The sequence below is a fragment of the Anas acuta genome, chromosome 11 (genome assembly GCF_963932015.1).
Source record: "Anas acuta chromosome 11, bAnaAcu1.1, whole genome shotgun sequence".
NCBI classification, from domain to species: Eukaryota; Metazoa; Chordata; class Aves; order Anseriformes; family Anatidae; genus Anas; species Anas acuta.
Window position 1 is genome coordinate 21,501,314 of NC_088989.1, and position 24,777 is coordinate 21,526,090.

Below are 24,777 nucleotides of genomic sequence, written 5' to 3' on the forward strand. Positions count from 1 at the left end.
CTTTTCTGTGTGCTACTTACCATATTTGCTCAGCATCTTAAAAAGAAACATCTCCTGTCACTACATAGAATTTACTGTTCTTATCCAATTGCTACAAAACATAAAATCAAAAAGTCAGCTGCCTTCAAAATCACAAGATTAGGAACTTAGAAAACAGTGCTTTGAAAACACTATACAAAGGTGTTGAGAGCTTGTATACAGATGTCTTTTGTTTTAGTACAGAAGTGTAGCTCAACACAAGTTTTGCAGGTATCTTTCTCAGCCTTCAGTTCTTTATGGTTCCTCAGTTTCAGTAGTAAATTTGCCACACTGGCCTTTAGATAAAATGGGATACATTATACATCAGGTTAGAAACAAAGGATAACTGTAATTATCATCTACATGATAATTAGATCATGTAGCTAATTAGATCATGTAGATAACAAATTGTAATATATCAGATACCAGAAATTATATTCCTATTCATAACTACTCTGCACATAGCATACCCTTTATTACCAGTGAATGCAAAATAGTTGCAAGAAGTTATATTTAGTGTTGTGTTGCAATAAAAACAGATCTACAGAGAAATACAACTGGTACTGAAAGTGGTATCTCTACAATATATGTATCTTGGGGGGTATTCTGGATTAATTTTGCTCCAAGACTGAATTTCCATTAGCATTGAACTGTGGTGGGTGACCTCCTGAAATGCATCTTTCAGATAAACTTCTTCAAAAAGGAATTCATTGTGTCCACTCCAAAACTGCTTCTGGTTACAAACCACAGTGCAGTAAGTAGGAATAATCAAGAGTTTTCCTCAAAATATGTAATCTTGATCATAACTAGAACTCTAATGTATACGTACTCCAAGACTGCAAAATTCTGTATTACTGTCAGCCCCTCTGGTATAAAATTTGGTTATCTGATGTGAAGAAGACAGTGAATTTGACTCAAGAAGCAGACGGAAAATACATCAATGAAATTGAAGTACTGCACATCCCCTCACATTTATGGCATGCAAATATATTTATAAAATCAGTTATTTAAATAAATTAAAAAAAAAAATCAAAAATCCTAATTTCCTTTTATACAAAAACTTTTGCAACACAGGCAACATTTAAAACTTTATGAGTTTAGCTTTTCTGGCTCTCTTCCCACAAACAGAAGACCCTTCCTGACAAGGCTCATCATTTTTCCCTTTCATATGCCGGCATGCTAAGAATTAATACCTTAACTTGAGTTAAATAAATCCAGTGATAACCTGCACATCTCTTGAACTAACTTTCTGATGATAGATTTATCCTACTCTTCTTATTATCTGTGGCTATTAATGGGTCATTAAGCATGTAACTGCTGACTCTGGACTGTGAAACTGTCCTACTTACAGCAAACAATGACATTTCCAGATATTAATTTCCATTTGTTTTCCAGAATTTGTTTTCCAGAATTTGATTTCCAGAAATTTGATTTCCAGAAATCTACCTGCTAAGTAATAATATTTCTTTCAATTCAAGAACTTACCCTAAAATCAGAATCTTTTAGAGCTTAGAGAGACTTTCATCTGCTACTCGATTTCTTGGAAACATACAGGAGCAAACACAGCTGAGGACTAATCTCATAAACTGTCCATATATGGAACAACTGACTACAGAAGAGTTTTATGCATGAATGATTTGAAGCAGTGAGCATGTAAGTGGAAAGGAGAAAGACTAACAGTGGATTCATTCAAATGAACGGGCAGAATTTTCGAAGCTCTGTATTTTATGTTTCATTCATATATTCAAACAGTTGAATAAATATTAAAAATTGCTTCAGTAATATGGATTTATGTCACAGGCCTGTTTTCAAACCTAACCATAACAGAAGTGGTCACAACTGCATCATCCTGGTCACTGGTGCATCATCTAGTTATGAAAATGACCATAAAGTCCATCTCACCATTTGTTCCAATTGTATATAGTTAAGTTACAGTCAAACATAAATACTGGTGATGAAGGTAGGCAGAAGGTAGTTGGTTTCTTTACAACACCCAGACTAGCATTAACATGAATAAGATATTTCACCAGATACTAATACATTTTAAAGCTTTATCACTAGATGAAGCAGAAACTCAATGCTTCTTACAAGAAGTGGTCCGTGAAATCAGATTTGCAATGCAAAAATTTATGGTCCCCTTTGTAGTGAAAGCCTGTGACATGTTATCTCACTTAAGTAGCCAGTGCCAGATATGCAACTTTTGTTATCAAGTTACTGTCTTCCAGAAATGGATTTCTGGCTCTCTCATCTGGTGTAAAAAACCTATTTTAGATTATGATGGTAGCAGCTATTTTTTCTAGTAAAAAATATAAGATAAATGTAAACCTCTATATAAGTGTTGTATATTCTAACATGCACATCCAGGGGAAGTGTGGGGGAGAGGTGTCTATAGCTAAATATGATCTCAAAAAATTCTTCCATATGTGGAAAAGACTGCAAAGTTAACATATAAATATATATGTATATATATATAAATATACATACTGAGCAGTACATATACATTATATCACATTAAACTTCATAACATAAAACAAATTAATTTCTGTAAGCAAAGGAGAGGTATAACTTTTCAATGTACAAAATCCACCTCCTGGAGGTATCATAGACAGCAAAACCTGCATTCTACTTGTTACTTTTAATACTAGTTTAGCTGGCCTCTTAGTCAAATTATGAATTTAATATAATTAAAAGGTATTAGAAAATTCATCTGGATACAATATAATTACAATTAAGAGGTAGAAAAAAAAAACAAAAGTATTCATAAATATTACACATTTCTATTGGCTTTTATATAAATAACAAGAAACTTTGAACATGAAGTTTGTAACTGTAAATGGTAATATACCAAAACTAAGGACTAGAGAAGCCCTGAAAGACAAATTCCAACTTGGAGCAGACTCTCAAATTTCAAGGCTCTTTCTTTTTCTCCATCACAGGTATGATGCAATCTACAAAGAAATTTATGTCTGAAACCCCTCTCATTATCCTTAAAATCTGGGCTGCAAGTTTCTATGGAAAAACAGTGATTTTCTTTTTAGGTTAAAGTAGATAGAAATACTTTGCTAGATATCAGAGGCAAAAATCTTGTATCTATTAGAATGACCATATGATAAGACTTATTGGTTCTGGGAAATTCTAAACAAAAACAACATCCTAATTAGAAGAAAAGCATTTTCCATTTAGGAACATGTTTATAATAAACAATATAGCTATGATACCTGCATACAATTTAATAGGAGAACTGACTTTTTAAGTGTGACCAGGATATAAATAGGATTTTATTGCATTCACTTCAACATGTCTCAACACTCTGTGATGTGAATCACAAGTTTTTTGTTCCAGAGGGAGAATATGCATAGCAAAGATGAAAAATTAGAGGAAATACTTAAAAATGTGAGAGTATTTATGTGACTAATTTGCACAGTACTTCTTAGATCTGTAAGTAGCAATTAATTCAGCACAATGCTAGTTATTTACAGTGGATATGCCTGGGATTGTTTATACTGAATGTACCAAGAAGCAAACCTTGCCCTGCCCAGATTCCTAAATTAAATAAATCCATGTGACTCCAATGAGCTTAGTGGAGGCTCAGCACTGTACTAATACAATTGCGTGCTTCCTTGAAGCTTGAGGCACCAGCAGAACAAGCTCATGTACATTTAGTGAACAGACAAGAGCAAGCCCACACCTGCCCAAATACAAGGTATAAACATACAGAATAAAGAAACACAGAATATTAAACAAAATCTGGGTCAGGGAAGGAGCCAATAATTCTGATTTACTGCATTAAACAGCTATATATCATATCACTTCTTTTATACACTATAACACTGGTACTTTAGGGTTTTCCCCTTAGTTTTGTTTCTTTTCCAAACAACTGAAAGACAAAGTTTTGATGTTGCAGAAATGTCCCTAAGATGACATTTCAGTTTTCCATACACACTGATCTTCTGCTGCGATTGGACTTTCTATTCATGGTCTAAGGAAATGTGAAGAATTTCACAGTTTTCAAATAATCATGGTCATTTGAATAAGCTAAAACAACCTAAATAACCTTTCGTTGTTGTTCTGTTTGCTCACCTTCTAAAGTTGTGGGCTTTGTGTTTTGTTCTGTTTTTGTTTGAAAGACAAATCCTTTTCAATATTCCTGGGGCCTATTCAGGAGTCTTAAGGTTGGCAACATTCCAGTATTGCCACAGTATATAAGGCATTGTGTTAATAGCCAGGGCTGCCAAAATAAACAAAGTAGCATGTACTCTTTTCCTTTAAAATTATATATGGATCAATACAGTGATTTGCCAATCAGGATCCAGACACTAAAATAACAATCATTGTTCAACAGTCCTATGGCTCTGATTTCAAAGTCATCCACCTCAAACAGAAACTCATCTGAACTGTAGTGTTTTTCACATTTTTTCTTTCAGCAACTTCAAGAATATTTAGCAGTTCCAGCTGATGAGCTGTTTCCAAGATCAGTCACCACTTCACAAATCAATAAACACTAACAGCACAAGGTCTTCTAAAACTTGCAAAAAGAAGTGGTACACTACTATTTTATAACAGTTATACTGTTAAGTTTCACGCATCACTGCATTCAATTTCTTTTTTCAAATTAACAAGAAAAGATTTTTAAAACTATGTGGATTTAATACTAAGACAGATATCAGATAGACAGTTCTTTAAAAACAAGTTGACTTCCTTACTGGAGAATGTTATTAACAGAAAGTTCATGGATACACACTGTTGCATCACTGTCTTAGTGAGGAGGACTTTTCCTTTTGATAAAAGGATAGTTCAGAAACCTTGAACAATATCTTTGGCCTCTTTGCTGAGATTTCAGAAAAACAGAATAATAGAAATTATGATTGTGAGTTTGTAATTATCTATCTCTAACCACAACTGCCTTGTATAAGTGCCATCAAAAATGGATTAAAAAGATGTAAAAGGACAGGCTACATGCATACACCACCACATGACATTCCATCCTCAATTACAGCTTTTAAGAACAGGGCCAAATTTCTGGAAAACAGAGAGATCTTACAGTTTTATAGCACAGCTTATGATATTGATACTTTCTCAAAATCTAAATCCTTTTTATGACAATATCATCTGTCATCATAAAATAAATTTGTAGCCTTGGTGATCATGAAGTGAAGCATACAACTTTGACTGAACAACAACTTTGGAATTCATGAAATGAGAAACACCTTGCATTTTATATCTCTCAAAATCTCCAGTTCTTTAAGCAGTAAGAAGATTTGATAGTTTATATAGTCATCAGGATTGGCAATGAAGTCCTAAAGTATGAAAATTTTTTGGATGTCTTACCTTTAGTCTTCAACTGTGTGGACACAGAATCAAATTCTTCATATGTCCTCTCAAATATATAACTTCATAGTAAGAATACTGTCAAACTAACTGAAGTATAGCCTAGAAACATAAATGTCCCAGCTTACCTACATAACTTCTTCTAATTCCCTTTTTTATAGAGAGATCCTGTTTTTAATTTAAATAATTAAGTACATTTTGTACCACGTAGTCCACGAACAGCAACTTGAACTCAGGACCTTTTAACCACACAGAAGAGATGTCATGAATCTTAACAATAAAGACCTGGGTGATAGCAAAAGAATGCTGTTTTTTTATGTGGAGACCATTCTAGAGCTGGAGATCTGTCATACGTGACAATAATTTAAAGAATGTTTCAGAGATACCAAGAAATGTAAAATGCCAAGGGAAATTAATAGTAAGCGAATATGAGTGACTGTGGTCTATCATTCTCCAAGTCAGGATACTATACAAATTTGGAAGGGCAGAAAGGAGTCTGAGATTACAAAACCAAAAGGGAATGAGATGTCTCAATTTGACCAGGCTTGTGGTTTCTGAGACAGCATTCTCTATTTGTTACAATTCTGAAAGTAAAAGACAAGACAAAAGGAGTGCAGTACAGAAAGGCACCTTTAGTAGGAAATAATATTGTGCCTATTTCTATCAACTTTATTCAGTAACATCACTTCGCTTCAAGAGCATGTTCACTTGTGTGATACAGACAGGCACTTCCTCGACAATATTTTCAATACAAGGAGGAAAACTGAAGGATGACATTGGCAAAAGGGGCCCAGGGAAAAAGTTATTGAGGAAAAAGGGTAAGCGTTTAGAAGTGAGAAGTAAAGAGAGCTGGGAAGTTGAACAGTAAGCTTTGTGATGTCGTCTAGGCTATTGGGCAGGATGGTTTCTAAATCTAGAAGTTCAAATTTATCTAGATATGCTTTTTGTCTGTTCCAGATGCAAAAATACAGATTACATTACTGTAATGCACTCTACAACAGGCTACATATTGCAACCCCTTGAAAACTGAAGCTAGCACAGAATGTTTATTAAATTAAGCTCTTATTCTTGCTAAGAAGACTGGATTATCCTGGATAATCCTGGAGTGTGGATTACCCACACTCCAGGATACCCACCGACTGCCAAAATATTTTCAGGTGAAATTTAAGAAAGTTTGCCAACTCTCAAACCCAAACTGAAGAGAATAAATTTAAATTTGTAGTGCAAAACTGCAAAATTTTATTTTTTTACTGTTTCTTATCATTTTTAGTTTTGTTTTTTCTTTTTTTTTATCCTTTTTTAAAGACTGGTAAAATGGTTAAAATTGCAGTGTTACTGATATAGCAGCACTCACTTCATGGAAATTTGTTTATATCAAGTAAAAATCGGATGTACCAACATAACAAGGGAACACATTGTGAGTCCCTGTAACGTGACTATATGTATGGGCAGAGGAGAGTTAGAATCATCCTACTGCTTATAAAGTTTTCGTATGTTCCCCAGACTTAAGGTCCAGAGGCAAAATAGATTTCCAACTTATATCTCTCTCTGAACAGCATTGTGAAAAAAGAGGAGATAGAGGCAAGAAGTGGTTGAAAACCTGGTTTTGTTCCCTAGCAGCAGACAGAAGACCTAATCACATAAAAAGAGAAAAAGCTTGTTACATCTATTATACCTGAAAACAGTGCACAACCAATTCCTTCAAGAGAATTTGGAGACCCTATTTCTAATTCTAGAACTATGATGCTGCATGATGCCCATAGATGAATATGAAATTGAATAACAATTATAATGAAATCATGATCATAAAAACAAAATATCAATAGCTGAACCAAATAGCACACACAAAAAGTATTCCTGCTTCCAGTAGGTTATATATATATTATTTATATATATTTATTATTATATATTTATTTCTTATTTATATATAATTTTCTTCCAAGAGACTGGTGATACACCACCCTCTTTAAAGGGGGTACAGAGTCACAGCACTTTACATCAGTAAGTGCAAAACATCTTCTTCTTCCTTAAAAATATGTATTAAAATACACATGCACATACTTTTACCACCATATCTCATATCATACAAGTATTTCTTTACATCAGTGTAGCAATGCTAAATTAGAAAATCCAATATTATTCACAGAAATGGGAAATATTTCAACATTAACCTTGCATGTTCAACTGCCTCTTCCTTCTCTGGGATTTCTGAGAAAATTTTCAAAAACCTTCCCTAACATGCACAAAATTAAATAGCATTTATGTTACAACACCACATCATTTTTTCCTTACAAAATAAAAAATGTCTTGTGATCATTTGCAAGTTTATTATTTTCCCAATTTGCTCTGTGGTTTCACACCATCAGCAGTGGGTTGGACCACAGTCACCAAAAACCACATATCTAGAATTTGCGTTTAATACACTATTGAATGGAAAATACAGGTTTGCGTGGCACATGGCAATCAAATTGCTGTTAAAAAAAAAACCTGCTGTATGGAATGCTAAATAATACAACATAGTAAACAATAATAATAACAACAATTATTATTATTATCGTTATATTTATTGTTATTAAATTATTGTTATATATATTGTTATTTTATTATTATTATATAATACTTTATTATTATTATTATTATTGTTATTGTTTATTATTATTATTATTATTATTATTATTATTATTATTATTATTATTATTATTATTATTATTATTATTATTATTATTATTATTATTATTATAGAAAAACATAAGCTAAAGCAATTACTTGAGATCACTCATACTTATCATTGACTTTGCTGTTCTCAGAAAGACTATGCAGCCAGGATTTTGCTATGAAACTTGTATTTGTTTGCCTTACAATTAAACATTTGCTAGGTTAATCCACTGTTCACAGTCTGGAAAATTAATAATGGCAGTACTTCAAGAGAACATCTCATCCAAGCTCATTGCACCAATACAAGAATAAGTAAAGCTGTTATCATGTGCAACAGATATTTGTCTAACCCGTTCCTCAAAATTTTCAAGAAAGTAGTTTCTATTACATCCACATTAAAGAACGTTCATGTTTCTTTCAACTTACAGATTTGTTACACACATAGTTAAAAAGATGTGTTGTTTTGTTTTGTTTGTTTTTTTGTTTTGTTTGTTTTTTAAATGGCTAACCTAGTTATTCTTGGTAAGAATTAAATTTACCACTCCTAGTCTTTCTACAGTGGGCACTGGAACACAATTGATCATCGTCTTCTTTACAAGAACATTTTACTTATTAGAAGACTTACAACTCGCCCTTAATACTTTCTAGACTAAACAAACCCAGTTCTTTAAGCTTTCCTCATAGGTCGTGTTTTCTAAAACTCCTATCATTCTTATTGCTCTCCTTTTGTCCCTTTCCAATTTGTCTATCTTAAAGCACAACCGTATATAGATTTTCAGATGAGGTCTCACCAGTGCTCAAAAGAACAGAATAATTACTTCCTGCTTCTTTTCCAGCATTACATCCCATTACAGAATTAGATCTAACTTCATTGCAATGGTATTCCATTGTTGGCATATACTGCTTTCAATCCAGATTATATTTCTTTTGCCATTCTATTGACTCAGTACATGTGAAGTTTCTCTTCTAAATGGACTTCTTTTTACTGAACTTCAGCTTACTCATTTCAGACTTTCTCTCCAGTTTGTTAAGACTTGAGCTTTTTATTGAGACTGGAGCAGTTTATTGAGCAAGTTATCTGCTCCTACTATATCTGCAGTTTCTTGCAGCTTCGTTCATTACCAACAATAAATGTATTCTTCCTATTTAATCACTGAAATAATTTCTAAAAAAATACTCCACAAAAGTGGATAAAGGACAGACTTCTTAGCATCCTGCTGCAAATATCCCTGCTGTCTGACAATGAGTAACTGACATTTTTTACATATATTTACATATACATTATAAATGTATATGTAAACATATGTAAAATATATTATTTAAAATTGTATTTAAATGTATTTAAAAATGTAAAATTATATTTATATATACATTTATATCAGTTGTGCAACCATTCCATGCTGATTTCATGCATAATTCAATTAAAATTATATTATTTATTGTTATAGCTTTTATTATTGTAATGCATTTTACTCTCCTAGTTATTACAAATACATGATAGTACAGTGTCAAAGCCTTATAAATTTAAAGTATTTCACAGCTACTATTTTCTTCTTTAGCCACAAAGCCAGTTAGCCATATGAAAGGAAATTAGATTTGCCTGGCATACTTCGTCCTTGACAAATACAGACTAAAGTTAGAATGGCCATGCTATACAAGGGCCACCTAGACCTGCATCCTGTTTTAGACTGTGGTCCAAAACTGTCACCTAGAAAAGAGTGCAAGAACAAAATGAGTGCATAGAGATACATCATTTCATACCTTCAAGAATGCAACTTAAGACTAGCTTATCTGTTTTATTATAGTAATCAACTATCAGGTTGATTTATGTGATTAGGAAATGATCAGGTAACTTTTAGGAAAAATAACAGCAAAACAAGCATAACATGATTTGATAAACATTAGGATAGATAGATATATAGAGAGAGGTAGATAACATCATGCAGTCTGATACAGACACCAAGTTATTGAAAATTAACAGTAAAGAGACTACTGGGTTTCTATTGACTCACTGATAAATAATTTATTCCATAATTTTTTCAGTATCCAAAATAAAGTGATTAATCAATCTCCATATGTTTTACTTGTAAAGTACTGTTTGCCTTTATCCTCCTAGGGTCCCTTTTGTCCAACATAAGAGTTGTTGAATACAATCATAGATAGTTCAGAGACTACTTCAGCTAATATTTTATAATCTCTACAACAAAATATATTGGCTTCACCCAATGGGAACGCAACTATTTTATTTACAGATTGTTTAATCCCTCATTTTTCCCTGAAAAGTGTGTCTTGTTGTATAACTGCACTAAATAGCAAAGTTACTATTAAATTTATTAAAGATTTTTAGTTTTGTTGTTGTTGTTGTTTTTATAAAACTAAGACTTAAAAGGTCCAGAACACACAAGCATAAACAACTTGTGTCTTTTTCAAGAAAGGTTGCCCTTTTTGCTATATTTATAGTTTTTTTTCTTGCTGCTTTTCATTCTTTTGCTAGTTATTATTATTAGTTATTTGTATATTAGTATTTTTGATTGCATCCCTATTTACCTTTTATACCTTCTTTATACTTGTCTACTTTATTTTTAATCATGCACCCATTTCCATCATTCATAATTTTTATTTTTTTTATCCATTCTTGAAGAAGTTTTGATACAGATTTTTTTTTTAAATGTTTCTTATCTGTTCTTTTCTCTGAATAACCTGCTATTGTGCATTAAAAAGAGTCTCTTTCACTAAATGTTAGCTTGTAACATAGAGGTAGTCTTTCCTTTCCTTTCCTTTCCTTTCCTTTCCTTTCCTTTCCTTTCCTTTCCTTTCCTTTCCTTTCCTTTCCTTTCCTTTCCTTTCCTTTCCTTTCCTTTCCTTTCCTTTCCTTTCCTTTCCTTTCCTTTCCTTTCCTTTCCTTTCCTTTCCTTTCCTTTCCTTTCCCCACACATCTTGCCTTCATTCTGTTTCTTGCAAAAAGCCAAAACATTTTTTATTTCATGGTCATTTTTAGAATATTTTGCCTTATCTTATATATAGTCAGCCAACTTATCTCTGTTAATCAGAATCAGAACTACAACTAGATAGTACTTGTTGTCCCTAATATTCTTTGAAAGTTTTCTTTCTGAAAGTTCTTAACATGTTCCAAGAACATGTTATGTTGTCTAGGTTTTGTGTTATTTCAGTTTTGATGTTTTTTTTCTGTTTGTTTGTTTTTCAGCTGGTATTCAATAAATTGATCTTTCTTGTACATACCAGTTCCTGCTGCTAGCAGAGCTCTAGTGGTCATCCTAAAAAAGCTTAATTTGTCTATTTGTCTCCTATTCCAGACCAAGTAGTATATCACACTTCTCAGTTGTAACTTTGCCACCGTTTGTTTTTTTCCTTTTATTTCAGCCCACGCATTATGAACTTATGAATGAATTTAACAGCACAAAAGGATTTTTTATAGAAGAAAAAATATATATTTTTTTGTTTTCCCCCGGGGTTCCCTATCTGGAAAAGAGTTATTTGCTTCTAAAGATTGTTTTTTCCAACTCTAGCTATATCCATATATGAATACCTTTCTTCCTTGTCCTATTCTGACTAAGTTCCTCCCCAGACTTGTACAGTTTTCAACTCTCACCCATTGCTAAAGAGAGTAAAGTCACGAAAAGAAGTCTATCTTAAAGTTTGAACGTCATCTTCAGGAGGGCATCCATCCATAACTGACAAGTTCACCATACAAAGCAATTTAAAATTTGAAATGGAATAGTGTCGCCTATTAGCAGCTGAAAACATCTGACATACTGGCAGCATGGCTTACATGTATATTTTAATTTCAAAATAGATGTTTGTTTCTTGAAATTTCATCTCCTAGGGCTAGTTTCTTTCATTCGTATTCCCTGTAGTGTGGCATTTTTTTTACATACATACACACATTCATGTACACACACATTATTCTATACTATAACAAATTGTTGAGCATCTGATGCAGATACTTAATAAAGGACCATAAAAACATGGCTGCTGGCAGAAGGTGATTTGAAGGAACAGATTAAGTTGCCACTAGAATATGAAATACTATTTTGGTGTGGATATACACAAATATAATGTGTAATTTACAGAATTACATGATGAATAAATAATTCAATTGTTTTCAATACTATAATGTTATGATAACTTAATGTAACTATTAACTATACTATTATAATAATAAATATAGCAATACATAATTGTTAATAATAGCAATAATACCATTATTATCAATATTATAAGTATAAAATTAAAATAGACACATAGTTTTTGGTGGATCTGGTCTTCCAAAATTAAGAGGTCTAGCATTTTCTGTTCAGAAACATCTGTTTCAAAACCATCTAAAAATAAAATTGAGGTTGCACACTGGACATGTAGCAAAATTCTTCCTACCAAAGGAATAGCAACATTATGTGAAAAACCGTGCTGCATTATTAAAAAGGACAGTTGCAATGCTAATAAACCACAGAACATCATGACCTCTTAATTCCAAAAATGTATTGTATAACTGTTATTACTTTAAAACTGTGACGATCAACTTGTTTTAATAGTTCTGCATTTTACTTTTCACTTAACTTTCATTAATGTTCTAAACTACAACCACTAAAAACAAATGAGTTTTGTAAAAAAAAAATAAAAAATATGTTTTAGATGTTTAAAATTTGTATACAAATATTGAAATTTACAAAATCAAAACAGTGTTGGGCTTAGGGATTGTTTTTCTACTGGGGAAAATGGTTCCTAGTTCCCATTGTTCCATTCGCAATTGAACAATGCCACCTTTCTCAATCAACAGACATTAGAAGAGCATTTTATTACACAGCCCTGTAACACAGGACCCTAAAAAGGATAATATTATAAAAAGAAGAATATTGAATCATTATGCATTTTTAAACTAAAACATCTTGAAATTTTGTTTATCATGCCTAGTTAAAAATGTATCACTTGATTTTAAACTATACCTGATATTTGATAGCTTCAACAGAAAAATACATTCACAAACAGTTTAGAACTAGGGGTTTACAAGTTGGCAGAGGGAAAAGCTGCATAATTTTATACATTTACTTTAAATAAATAAATAAATAATCCCCAAAGTGAATACTTCTGAAATCACTCTAGTTATGAGAATTTCCACTGCTTTTGTACTCTAAAAGTTGAATTATGAAATGCTGAAAATAGCTGTGAAACTTTTAAAAAAGACAGAGAAGAGAAATATAAGGCACCAGACAAAAAGTCAAAATGTTTAGATTCTTTCAGGCATGGAAATAAATACCAGAGCTATTAATTTCTGTTCAAAGAACATATTGCTCATTATTTCTTTGGAATATTTGCTTCACATTGAAATACCAAAATAGTAAAAGTGTAAAACTGAAGTTGAGAAAAGGCGACTGACCTGATCTGGAGAAGGTCTGTGGTTGGAGTGTTGTGGCCTCCCAGGCGATCGGTGATGGTGGTGGTGGTGATGGTGGTGGTAGTGGTGATGGTCGTCATCATAGTTATCTGCCATCAGTTTCATTCTGTTTTGTGTCTATTTAGGATGTAAAGTGAGACAATTTATTACATGCTGGAATATATTAATTCAATACTTGTTTTGGCAAGATCTTAGCTCTTCCTTCACTCTTTTTTCGGTAGCTGCAAGGATCTAACAGTAGAAGTCAGGCCTGCTGGATCATGAAGAAAAGGAAACAGAAATAGAAAAAGATAACAAAGCATGTGAACACATCTGTCTCAGTTTTCACGTATATAGAATTGCACAAAGAAGTTGGGAAAGGATATGATCAAGGATGTTGTGTTTGAAGGGCGTCAACAAAGACATTCAACTTCTCTAAATTTAATATTTTAGAACATGTCTTTTTTTTTCTTCAACCTATTACTATGTCTCACTAATTAACTTGCAAAAATTCACCAACAGAAATATTATGTGTTCTTGAAATATTTACACTTATCTACTGCAAGTCAACAACAATAATGAATAGTTATGCTAAAAGCTAAATATTATCTATATTTTTAGTTGTATGCCAGGATCACCCTGCTAAACAGTAAATTAAAATAATCTTGAGTCTAATTGATGCAGACACAGACACTTAGACAAATAAGTGATTATGGGACCAAATTAAAGTAAGTCTTAGATATAAATCTTTAAAACAAGATCTATGCTTAAGCTACCGCCTCATCCAGATAATAAAATTGATGTCACCATGAGGTAACGAGACATATCATTGCCCTTTATTAGTATTACAACTATTCCATACCATGAAATATGCAGACTGGAATATCCCAAACCTTAGTCATAGAACCAAGACTATCTTACTACCTACTTGCCCAATACCAGTGGAAACAGCACTTTTTTTTTTTTTTTTTTTTTTTTTTTTTTTTTTTCTGTTAGTAGCACTGAAAGCTGTCTCAGGCAAACTTGTTAACTTTGTTAACTTCTAATCAAGTTTTACTTACTTACATTGACAAAACCAAGAAGAAAATGCCATCAGCTCTCAAAGACCTCTTCCAAAATTTGAAGAATCAATTCAAGGCATATACAATTAGTATTAAGTAGATGGCTGAAAGGAAGATTGCAGTCTAAAGACATTTAATGTCATCTTCAAAAAACTAATCTTAACCCTGACACAATTTTTCTGTAGGGGAAAGGTTGCACTTGAAGAAGCATTATCTACTTTGTGTCAATTTCTATGAGGACACCACTTGAGTAGGTCATGCACAAACATGTCTACTTTGCACATAGACACTTTGGAGGACATTAAAGATAAGAGTCTGAAGTCAATTGCAAAAAGTCACAGTTCTACCCACACTCCAAGGTGGCAGGATGCATATTAACTCCAATGAGGATGCTGTCAAAACACATTACCCCAGGATTTTCTCCAAACTAATCAGTTCCAAAGGTCCAAATTAAACAGATGAATTTAAACACGAGTCATTTATTTGGTTATATTCCTATGCTAGCAGGTCTTGCTGTATTCCACCTGAAAATGTCCATGGGATAGTATGTGGTAAATTTACTTCCTAAATGGATTATCCTATGAGAACAATTGCATACCATATCTCCGTTTGGAAAATTTCACTGATTTAATAAATTAATAAATAGAAAATGTAAAAACTAAAATATTGCCATTAAATTCCCTCATTTTAATGAATTTGCTGAAGTAGAAAAGATTTCTGAAAGAAAAAAAAAAGAGAGAGAGATAGAGAAAACTAAATATTATTACAAAATATTCCAAAATAACAGAATCTAATGCGAGGAAAACTATGAGCCACAGGGTTAAATCAAAATCCTAAGGTTATTAATTATTGCTAATTATTAATTAATTAGCAATTAATTTTATTTTGAACTACCATAATGCTTCTCAAGCACCTCACATTGCCACGATTAGGGAGACAAACTACTTTATAGGAAGGCACTTGCACTGAGTTCAAGTTAAGATTAGAAAAAAAATAATCATAAGGCATTCATAATATAATAAAACAAGATAGAGGAACAGTCGCAGATGGTATGTGTGCATGCTTTAGCCACTGTTAGACTCTTTATAGGCATCCCTATAGCAATAGAAGAGCATCTTCTCAGTGGGTTACAGAATACATGTAGATTTCCTCCACAGCTCAAGTAGTAGATTCTTTCAAACAGGAATTGCGCTGGAACTATATGGTTTTTTTTTCATGTCTTTTAACACTATTTTCTGCACAGTTGTGATCATTCCATTTTCTCCATCATGGATAAGAGAGGAGCATAGACCTGTATTAATTTCAGTTATGAATTTCTACTGATTTTACAAAAAATAAAAAAAAAAATCAATGTGATTCATAGTTAGCCTGTTTGCCTTCACGTTCAAAGAGAATGGCTTTTTGAACAAGAGTGGAAAAGATGGAGAACTAATAGACAAATAATAACCCACTTACTGTAAACACTGTAATATCCTGCCTCTTTGGGGAAGCTCCTAAGATTTTATTAGTTTATTTTCTTATCAATGAACAGCCTTAAATTTCCTACCTTTCAACTGTATTCCATAAAAGAATGCAAAAGTTAAACAAGATGATATATGCAATCCTAAAAGTGTCCCCTGTAATGAGGTGTTGGAGATTAGACGTGTCATGGGATAAGAACTGTAAATGAATGATGTCATCTTTCTAATTTGGTGCTGAAATATAAATAAACTACTTCTAATGTTTCCTCCTTTTGGATGCCAGATTGCAGTAAAATCTGCACAAAGAAACTGTTAATGCTGCAGTAGGGTTCTTTTAGTTGTCCTATTCTGGAAGCAAAACGTATAAGAAATAGGAAATTAGGATTTCCTTTCAATTGATATGATCATCAAACCATCCAAACATTTACATAACATTTTATTGTTATTGTTCATTCCTTAAAATTATACTAAATATTTTTAATAGCTTTTTCTTTTTATTAGTTAGTGCTTCACAATGACAACTAATAGGATTTTGAGTTTCTGCTTCTCTTCAATTTAGCTGCTGTCAAAGAGAGATGCTCTGTTTTCCAGATATGCTTAGCTTTCACTTTAGCGGTACAAAACATGGTATGATTCAAAATTTTAAAAGCAGGACTTTTAAGGATAAGCAGGAGGATTTCTGGAGGAGGAACAAAACTAAAGCCATCCAGAAAATTAAACAGAGGAAAAATATAATCCTTTTCAGCTCCTTCTAAACAAAATGCTGAAATGTTACTTCCATACACTTCCCTTGCTAACTCTTTTAATTCTTAGTAGGCATTAAAATGCCATGTATATTATTGTTTGAGGGAGAAATTAATTAACCACACTGGAACTCATTCAAGACCCAAAGGCTTTACACACCCCCCACACACATACAAGCACACACACCAACACGTAGAAAAGGATTTTATTGGCCATGTTTTAGGACATTGGCTTATCAGACAAACAGGAACTGCCTCTGCTCAGGGTTTCATGTCAACACATTTGAATATCATTCCAGTTCTGACTTGGGGAAAAAGTACACCTACTGACTTGGCAATGCCATAATTTCCTGCACCATCTTCAGCATGCCTGAAAATTTCCTGTTTGAAAATACATGAGACTTTTTCACAGAATTTCACAGAATTTCTAGGTTGGAAGAGACCTCAAGATCATCAAGTCCAACCTCTGACCTAACGCTAACAGTCCCCACTAAACCATATCCCTAAGCTCTACATCTAAACGTCTTTTAAAGACTTCCAGGGATGGTGACTCCACCACTTCCCTGGGCAGCCTGTTCCAATGTCTAACAACCCTCTCAGTAAAGAAGTTCTTCCTAAGATCCAACCTAAAACTCCCCTGGCGCAACTTTAGCCCATTCCCCCTCGTCCTGTCACCAGGCATGTGGGAGAACAGGCCAACCCCTACCTCACTACAGCCTCCTTTAAGGTATCTGTAAAGAGCAATAAGGTCACCCCTGAGCCTCCTTTTCTCCAGGCTGAACAAGCCCAGCTCCCTCAGCCACTCCTCGTAGGACTTGTTCTCCAGACCCCTCACCAGCTTCGTCGCCCTTCTCTGGACCCGCTCAAGCACCTCCACGTCCTTCTTGTAGCGAGGGGCCCAAAACTGAACACAGTACTCGAGGTGCGGCCTCACCAGAGCCGAGTACAAGGGGACGATCACCTCCCTAGCCCTGCTGGTCACACTGGTTCTGATACAAGCCAGGATGCCGTTGGCCTTCTTGGCCACCTGAGCACACTGCTGGCTCATATTCAGCCGACTGTCCACCATCACTCCCAGGTCCTTCTCTGCCTGGCAGCTCTCCAACCACTCATCTCCCAACCTGTAGCTCTGCTTGGGGTTATTGCGCCCCAGGTGCAGGACCCGGAACTTGGTCTTGTTAAACTTCATGCAGTTGACCTCAGCCCATTGGTGCAGCCTATCCAGATCCTCCTGCAGAGCCTTCCTACCCTCAAGCAGATCGACACACCCACCTAGCTTGGTGTCATCTGCAAACTTACTGAGGGTGCACTCAATGCCCTCGTCCAGATCATTGATGTAGATATTAAAGAGGACCAGCCCCAGCACCGAGCCCTGGGGGACGCCACTAGTGACTGGCCTCCAACTGGACTTGACTCCATTCACCACGACTCTTTGGGCCCGGCTATCCAGCCAGTTTCTAAGCCAACGAAGCGTGCGCCAGTCCAAGTCAAGAGCAGCCAGTTTCTTGAGGAGAATGCTGTGGGAGACGGTGTCAAAAGCTTTGCTGAAGTCAAGGTAGACCACATCCACAGTCTTTCCCTCATTCACCCAGCGCGTCACTTTGTCATAGAAGGAGATCAGGTTCGTCAAGCAGGATCTGTCTTTCATAAACCCATGCTGACTGGGCCTGATCGCCTGCTTGCCCTGCAAGTGCTGCATGATGACTCTCAAGAGGATCTGCTCCATGAGCTTCCCTGGCACTGAGGTCAAACTGACAGGCCTGTAGTTCCCTGGGTCTGCCCTCCACCCCTTCTTGTAGATGGGCGTCACGCTTGCTAGCTGCCAGTCAACTGGGACCTCCCCCGATAGCCAGGACTGCTGATAAATGATGGATAGTGGCTTGGCCAGCTCCTCTGCCAGTTCTCTCAGTACCCTCGGGTGGATCCCATCCGGCCCCATCAACTTGTGCACATCCAAGTGCCGTACCAGGTCACCAACCAGTTCTTCGTGGATGGTGAGGGCCACATCCTGCTCCCCATCCCCTTCCACCAGCTCAGGGTACTGGGTATCCAGAGAATGACCGGTATTGCCGCTAAAGACTGAGGCAAAGAAGGCATTAAGCACCTCCGCCTTTTCCTCATCTCTTGTAACTAAGTTTCCCCCCACATCCAGTAAAGGATGGAGATTCTCCTTAGTCCTCCTTTTTGTGTTGATGTATTTATAAAAACATTTTTTGTTACCTTTAACGGCAGTAGCCAGATTGAGCTCCAGATGAGCTTTGGCCTTCCTAATTTTGTCCCTGCACAGCCTCGCAACATCCTTATAGTCCTCCCTAGTGGCCTGCCCACTTTTCCAAAGATTATAAACCCTCTTTTTTCTCCTAAGCTCAAGCCACAATTCTCTGTTGAGCCAGGCTGCTCTTCTTCCCCGCCAGTTCGTCTTTGGGCACGTGGGGACAGACCGTTCCTGCACCATTAAGGTTTCCCTCTTGAAGAGCGCCCAGCCTTCCTGGACCCCTCTGCCCTTCAGAACCACCTCCCAAGGGACTCTACCAAACAGTGTCCTCAGCAGCACAAAGTCAGCCCTCTGGAAGTCCAATACTGCGGTTTTACTGGTCCCCTTCCTGGCCTCACCAAGAATAGTGAACTCCACCATTTCGTGGTCACTCTGCCCAAGACAGCTCCCAACAATCACATCCTCCACCAGTCCTTCTCTGTTTGTGAAGAGAAGGTCTAGCGGGGCACCACCCCTGGTAGGTTCACTAACCAGCTGCGTCAGGAAGCTATCTTCCACGCTCTCCAGAAACCTCCTAGACTGCTTTCTCAGGGCTGTGTTGTGCTTCCAGGATATGTCAGGGAAGTTGAAGTCCCCCACGAGTACAAGCGCTGAAGATTTTGCAACTTCTTTCAACTGCCTGTAGAACTCCTCATCCGTCTCCTCATCCTGGTTCGGCGGTCTATAGCAGACCCCGACCAGGACACTAGCCTTGTTGTCCCTGTCGATCCTAACCCAAAGGGACTCGACCTTGTCATTCCTAGCCTCGAGTTCTACAACCTCGAAAGACTCTCTAATATAGAGAGCCAATATTCTTTTATTATTTTCAAAAGCACTGCAGATTCCTAAATATGGCCTTTTATGATGATCTGGAAACTCAGCCCTGGAACGTGCAATTCATAAAAATTTGAATAATGCTGGCACATACATTAATATGTATCTAATCTGCATCATCTACTACTTTGCAAGAATAACCACAAATCGAAAATAGTTCCTTTATATAGTTCAAAATTTTACTCATATTTTCCTCTAAAAATCTAATCCCAACAAGTAGTTATTACAGAGCTTGAAAATGATTTTTTTTCTTTTTTTTTTTTTTTTTTAATGGAAGTTTGAAATCAAATTAGAGGGCTGATCGCAACCCCTTCCTGGTGGTCTGGATAGCCCCTTGGTCAGAATTTAATACTTTTTAGGTGAAAACCACCCTCAATTCAAAGGCGGTGTTAAAAGTAGGCATCTTCCTGATGTACATGTTAAGTTACATTTTTTAAGGTACATATCTTTTTGCCACAGTTGTTTCATGCGCTTGCTCAAAATCAATTTTTGTTTTCATTTTTTTAGGTAACAGTGTTCACTACAGAATAAATAACATCAGTGACTTAGGGAGGAATTAGCTTTTAAGTTCTCTGCTGCTTCCACTACTACATAGCAGACGTTCTCAAATAGTTAAACATTTCTGCCTTTGCAGTGGTCAAAAATACATCTGCTTCCCAATCAGGTCATTATAACCCATCATCAGAGTATACTCAGATACTAACATGGATATTTTCAAATGGATAATTACTGAATCTCTTCTGTTTATTTAAGAACCTCCTAATTCACAGTCTAGTGTAACTTCGCCAAGCCCCTAACAGACTCTTCAGTGCAACATTTAAAAGCATCAAGCACAAGCAGCTGGAAGAGTGGCTGCATTAGCCTGAGTGTTTCTTTGTAAAGTATGATTCCTGTGTGCCTCCACCCCAAAATCTCCATCCAGCTCCTGATTAAGAAATGTTGTCAGTCCCATATATAATAGGAAAGACCTATAAGAAAAAATAAAAACAGAAAGAAAAAAAAAAAAAAAAAAAAGGAAGAAAAAGGAAGTTTGTTTTGGATGACCTCCTGTTATGTTATTCTTGATGAAAATATATATACTCTATTCAAGTTGAACAAATTAAATATTTTTTACTTTCTTCCTGTTGTGTTTGCACTGGTATATTACAGCTGAAACAGAAGTTACGGGTTTGATGAAGATGTATCTGGAGAGCTACCCTAGCCTGCATGAGACTTTCAGGCCTTTAAGCCTAAAATATTGTGAAATCTCCATATGCACCACTACTTAAAATTATGGAATATTCTGTGAAGAAATCATTCTTACAATTTCAATTGCAAATCCATTGACTCACATCAGACTAAAGGTAACACTACTATACAGCTTCCTGAAACCTCTGCTGATTTCCTACAGTGGAGGTCATTCTTTACCAGTAATGTTTCTAGAGACAAACATGAACCAAGATGCTACTATCTTTCAGACATGATGAAATCCTAAGTGTTGACTCAGAACATCATTACACACCACATCTTCTTTCATACTCATTGTCATCTTTTCTCCAAAATATAGCAGATTGATTTGTTTTGCAATCTACCTTGAAGATATGGACTACTTTAAACAAAGGGAGAGAATAAATTCAAGTTCAGCAGCAAATACAGAAGTGACATGTTGGAAGTCACAGCCTTTTATTTTGAAAAATTACATTTCCTCCTCAGTGACTTCAGCAATCATCTTCTGTGACCACAATACAGAGGTATGCACTCAGTCCTATTGTCCAGTGTATTATTGCTTTAGTTTTAGATATATGTTTTTATGTGTGCCGATGTATATAAATACACACACACATTTATATATGAATTTATGTACATATGATCAATTCCTTTATCCAGGAAAGATAGCAAAGCCTTTAGACCACAAATGCTTAGGCAATTTCTTGATTTTAACTTATTCTGGCAAAATGAAACCAGTTTCATTAGTGGCTGAAAGAATGATGAGCTGCAGCATAGGCCTGAAACTAGAAGTGGGTGTGTCACTCAGAGCAGCCCAGAAAGGTATAAGTGATCCATTTGACTTGCAAAGGAGATAGGCTCTCAGTGGTCTCAAGTATTTTCTCAAGGCTGTAGTTTCCAAACCTCTCTCCTATTTCATTCCTTTTTAATTCTGCCAGTGGAAGTGCATTGTATTCTAACTCAGACATTGGCAGAAGAATCCTAAATTCTATCCTTAGCATGAATCTGAAATAATTTAGTTTCAATTTAGCATACCAGTTTAAATTTGCAAATTCTAACAGTTTAGGATACATTTCCTTTATGGAACACATTTGATACAAAAATAACTAAAAGACAAGGAACATGAAGCTCTGTTACTTTTGCCTGTCATTTTTCAGCGTGTTTCAACTTGGTTTTGGGCTCTTACCTCAAGTTAGGTAAGCTACAAATTTTAATTTCCTGTTTTGATCATTCATCATATGCTGAAAAGCGATATCTCTGACAGCAAAATTATCATACCCAGTTGTTTATGTTTTGTTTGTTTGTTTGTTTTTGAAAATGTCTGGTGAACACCAGGCCCACACCTGAGACAGAACAAATTTTAATTTGGCTTTATATCAGGAAAGAAGAAAAAAAAAAAAAAAAGTAAAGTTGTAAAACGCAACAATTCATTAACTGCATCTCTTACAGACTCTGTATAGCCTTATTGGTTTTATCCTGAAAGACTTCCACATTTTTTTGCTTTAAATTTATTGACTGCATTCAGTAAATGCTACATCCATTTTGAAATAAAGGAAAGATAGAGGAATTAAAAGTGGTTTAAAGCTAGGTGAACAGGTATATTAACACTTAGGGCTTGAAACAGTTGTCTTTGATCATTCAGTATCACTATTTGCTAAGCTGTCAAGGTTATGAATGGTATGTGTAACTGAATTTTTAACCCACTTACCAAGGAATTTATGATCAAGCTCTGTATGAATACTGACAGATATTTCTTGTCCTTCTAAAATTCTGTAGAGTTTAAGTAAGGATCTACAGAAGTGAAATGAAAGTCTTTGATTGACTAGTAACAGTCTCTCAATAGCTTTACAACAATCTGTAACTGTAAAACTATAATATTAAAACTGTCTTTAAAAAAAATATTTTAGCAAGGTGGCAATAGGCAACTATGCTTTGATCTGTCATCTGGATCAAGTTAACAATGAAACTCATGAATGAGGTTAAAATGAGGAAAAATAGTAAGATTTGTTGCTCTGGGATATAGGTGTAATGCCATTCAACAGCTATTACTTTCCTTTGGATTTTCTTTTCAATCTCTCTTCACTAAAAGGAATTTGAAACATTTCTAGAATATTCCCTTTTAATAGGGTAGGATTTTTCCCTATACAATATGGGAAGAAGGTACATATAAGGCCTGCAAGCTATACTGGACAGATCCTGGAGTGCAATAAAAGCATGAAATTTAAAATCTAGAGACTCACCTCCTAGCTTAGAATCTGCAATGGCCTCTTGTTTATCATCTTCAACATCACAGAACCTCTATGTCTTGCAATCTCACTATTTGAAAATAATACTCCCACAAAATACTTTGACATCTTCTTGTGCCAGATGTTTAGTTCTATTTTTCTTGATTTTTTTTTTCAAATTTGAGCTTTTTTTTTCATTTTAGAAAATTCATTAGCATGTATTATTATATTATGTATTATATATTAGCATTCATTAGCATTTCAGACAATACTAATATAATCTTAAAAACAAACAAACAAAAAACACCTTGAAATCCAGAAGGTAAGAGTCTAAAAAGCTGTGTACGTAAGACTATATAATTCATCGAGTTTATCCAGAAGTTACATAAACCTAGTGGAATTCATTTGGATTGCATGAAAGCATGTGCAACTGCAATTGTTTTTTTCAGTTTGAATCCAGTGCTTTGGGCATGAATTCTGTTAGCTGAGGGTTAACAAAACATTTGCTAAATAATCCAGTTCTGTATTTATTCACTATAATAAATAAAATTAGTTTTCATGTCAGAACAGTATTTTTGCACATTATTTGAAATCTGTTATTTGAAGACAAGTGATGAATTTCTAATTATTCCTACTGCTGCACAGCACAGAGATTGTTAACAGCCGCAGAATATAATTTGTAGCTGTTTTGTTATTTGATGTCTTACCTATACTTAGATATTGGACAACAAATGCTGTACTTGGCCTCAGATACCTTTGAAGTTCACCGTATCACATTTGTCACTCAGTTTGTTAAAGCACTCTCAGTTTGCATGAAATGAAGACTTTACAAAAGCAGTATATATCTTTCATTAAATAATAAAAAATATTCTAAAAGTGGATTTATATGCTTATGTAACAGAGGAAGACAGTCTTGAAAAGTAGCTACGAAGGGCTTCTCAGAAGTGATTGTTGTGTTTCGAAGTAACCACCATGATGACTTATAATAACCATGAAGTCATAGGTTGCATCAAAGAACAATGAAACCATCACAGACCACATTGAAAATTAAAAGTATATGCCATGTAAGCCTGTATTTCTAAAGCCTAAGTCTAACAACTTATTATTATTATTATTGTACTCTTCAGCAACTTTCCATTTGTATCATCTGTGTTGTCTCATCACTTTACGTATTTTTCCAAGATCAAAAAAAAAATTCCAACTTTGGAGCCTTTAAAAAACATGCTCAACATCACTGTCATTTCAATCCACCCTCTCTGAGCATTTTGGACATGGTAGGGATACATGCATTCTGCCTAAGATACTAAACCAAACAGTAAGCCTAATTTGATAACTAGAAAGAAGATTTAAGAGAGATTCCATTGCAAAGTTTCAGTCCAATCTTCTTTTGCTTAACCTCCTTGATATGTGCAAGCTGAGTCACTAGTTACATAGCTGATGCAAATAAATAAATAAATAAGAAATAAAGTAAAATAAATAAAATATCATTATTTTAATATCATTATTTTAAAATAATCATTATTTTAATTTTCAATATCATTATTTTAAAAGAGCCAAACCTTGATACTGTGCTCAATTCATTTTTTATGGTAGCACATTTCTTG

At 34.8% G+C, this 24,777-nt stretch overlaps 1 protein-coding gene across 18 annotated transcripts in view; it reads right to left on the minus strand.

Moving 5' to 3' along the window:
- ERC2 (ELKS/RAB6-interacting/CAST family member 2) overlaps positions 1-24,777 on the minus strand; it is a 556,650-nt gene that overhangs the window by 121,442 nt on the left and 410,431 nt on the right. For all 18 annotated transcript variants that reach the window (XR_011100132.1, XR_011100130.1, XR_011100127.1 and 15 more), the window contains one exon: positions 13,394-13,528. Coding sequence is in view for 2 of the 18 variants with exons in the window: in XM_068694082.1 (XP_068550183.1) it covers positions 13,394-13,528 (135 nt within the window). In the remaining 16 variants the exon portion in view is untranslated. The remainder of the gene's footprint in view (positions 1-13,393; positions 13,529-24,777) is intronic.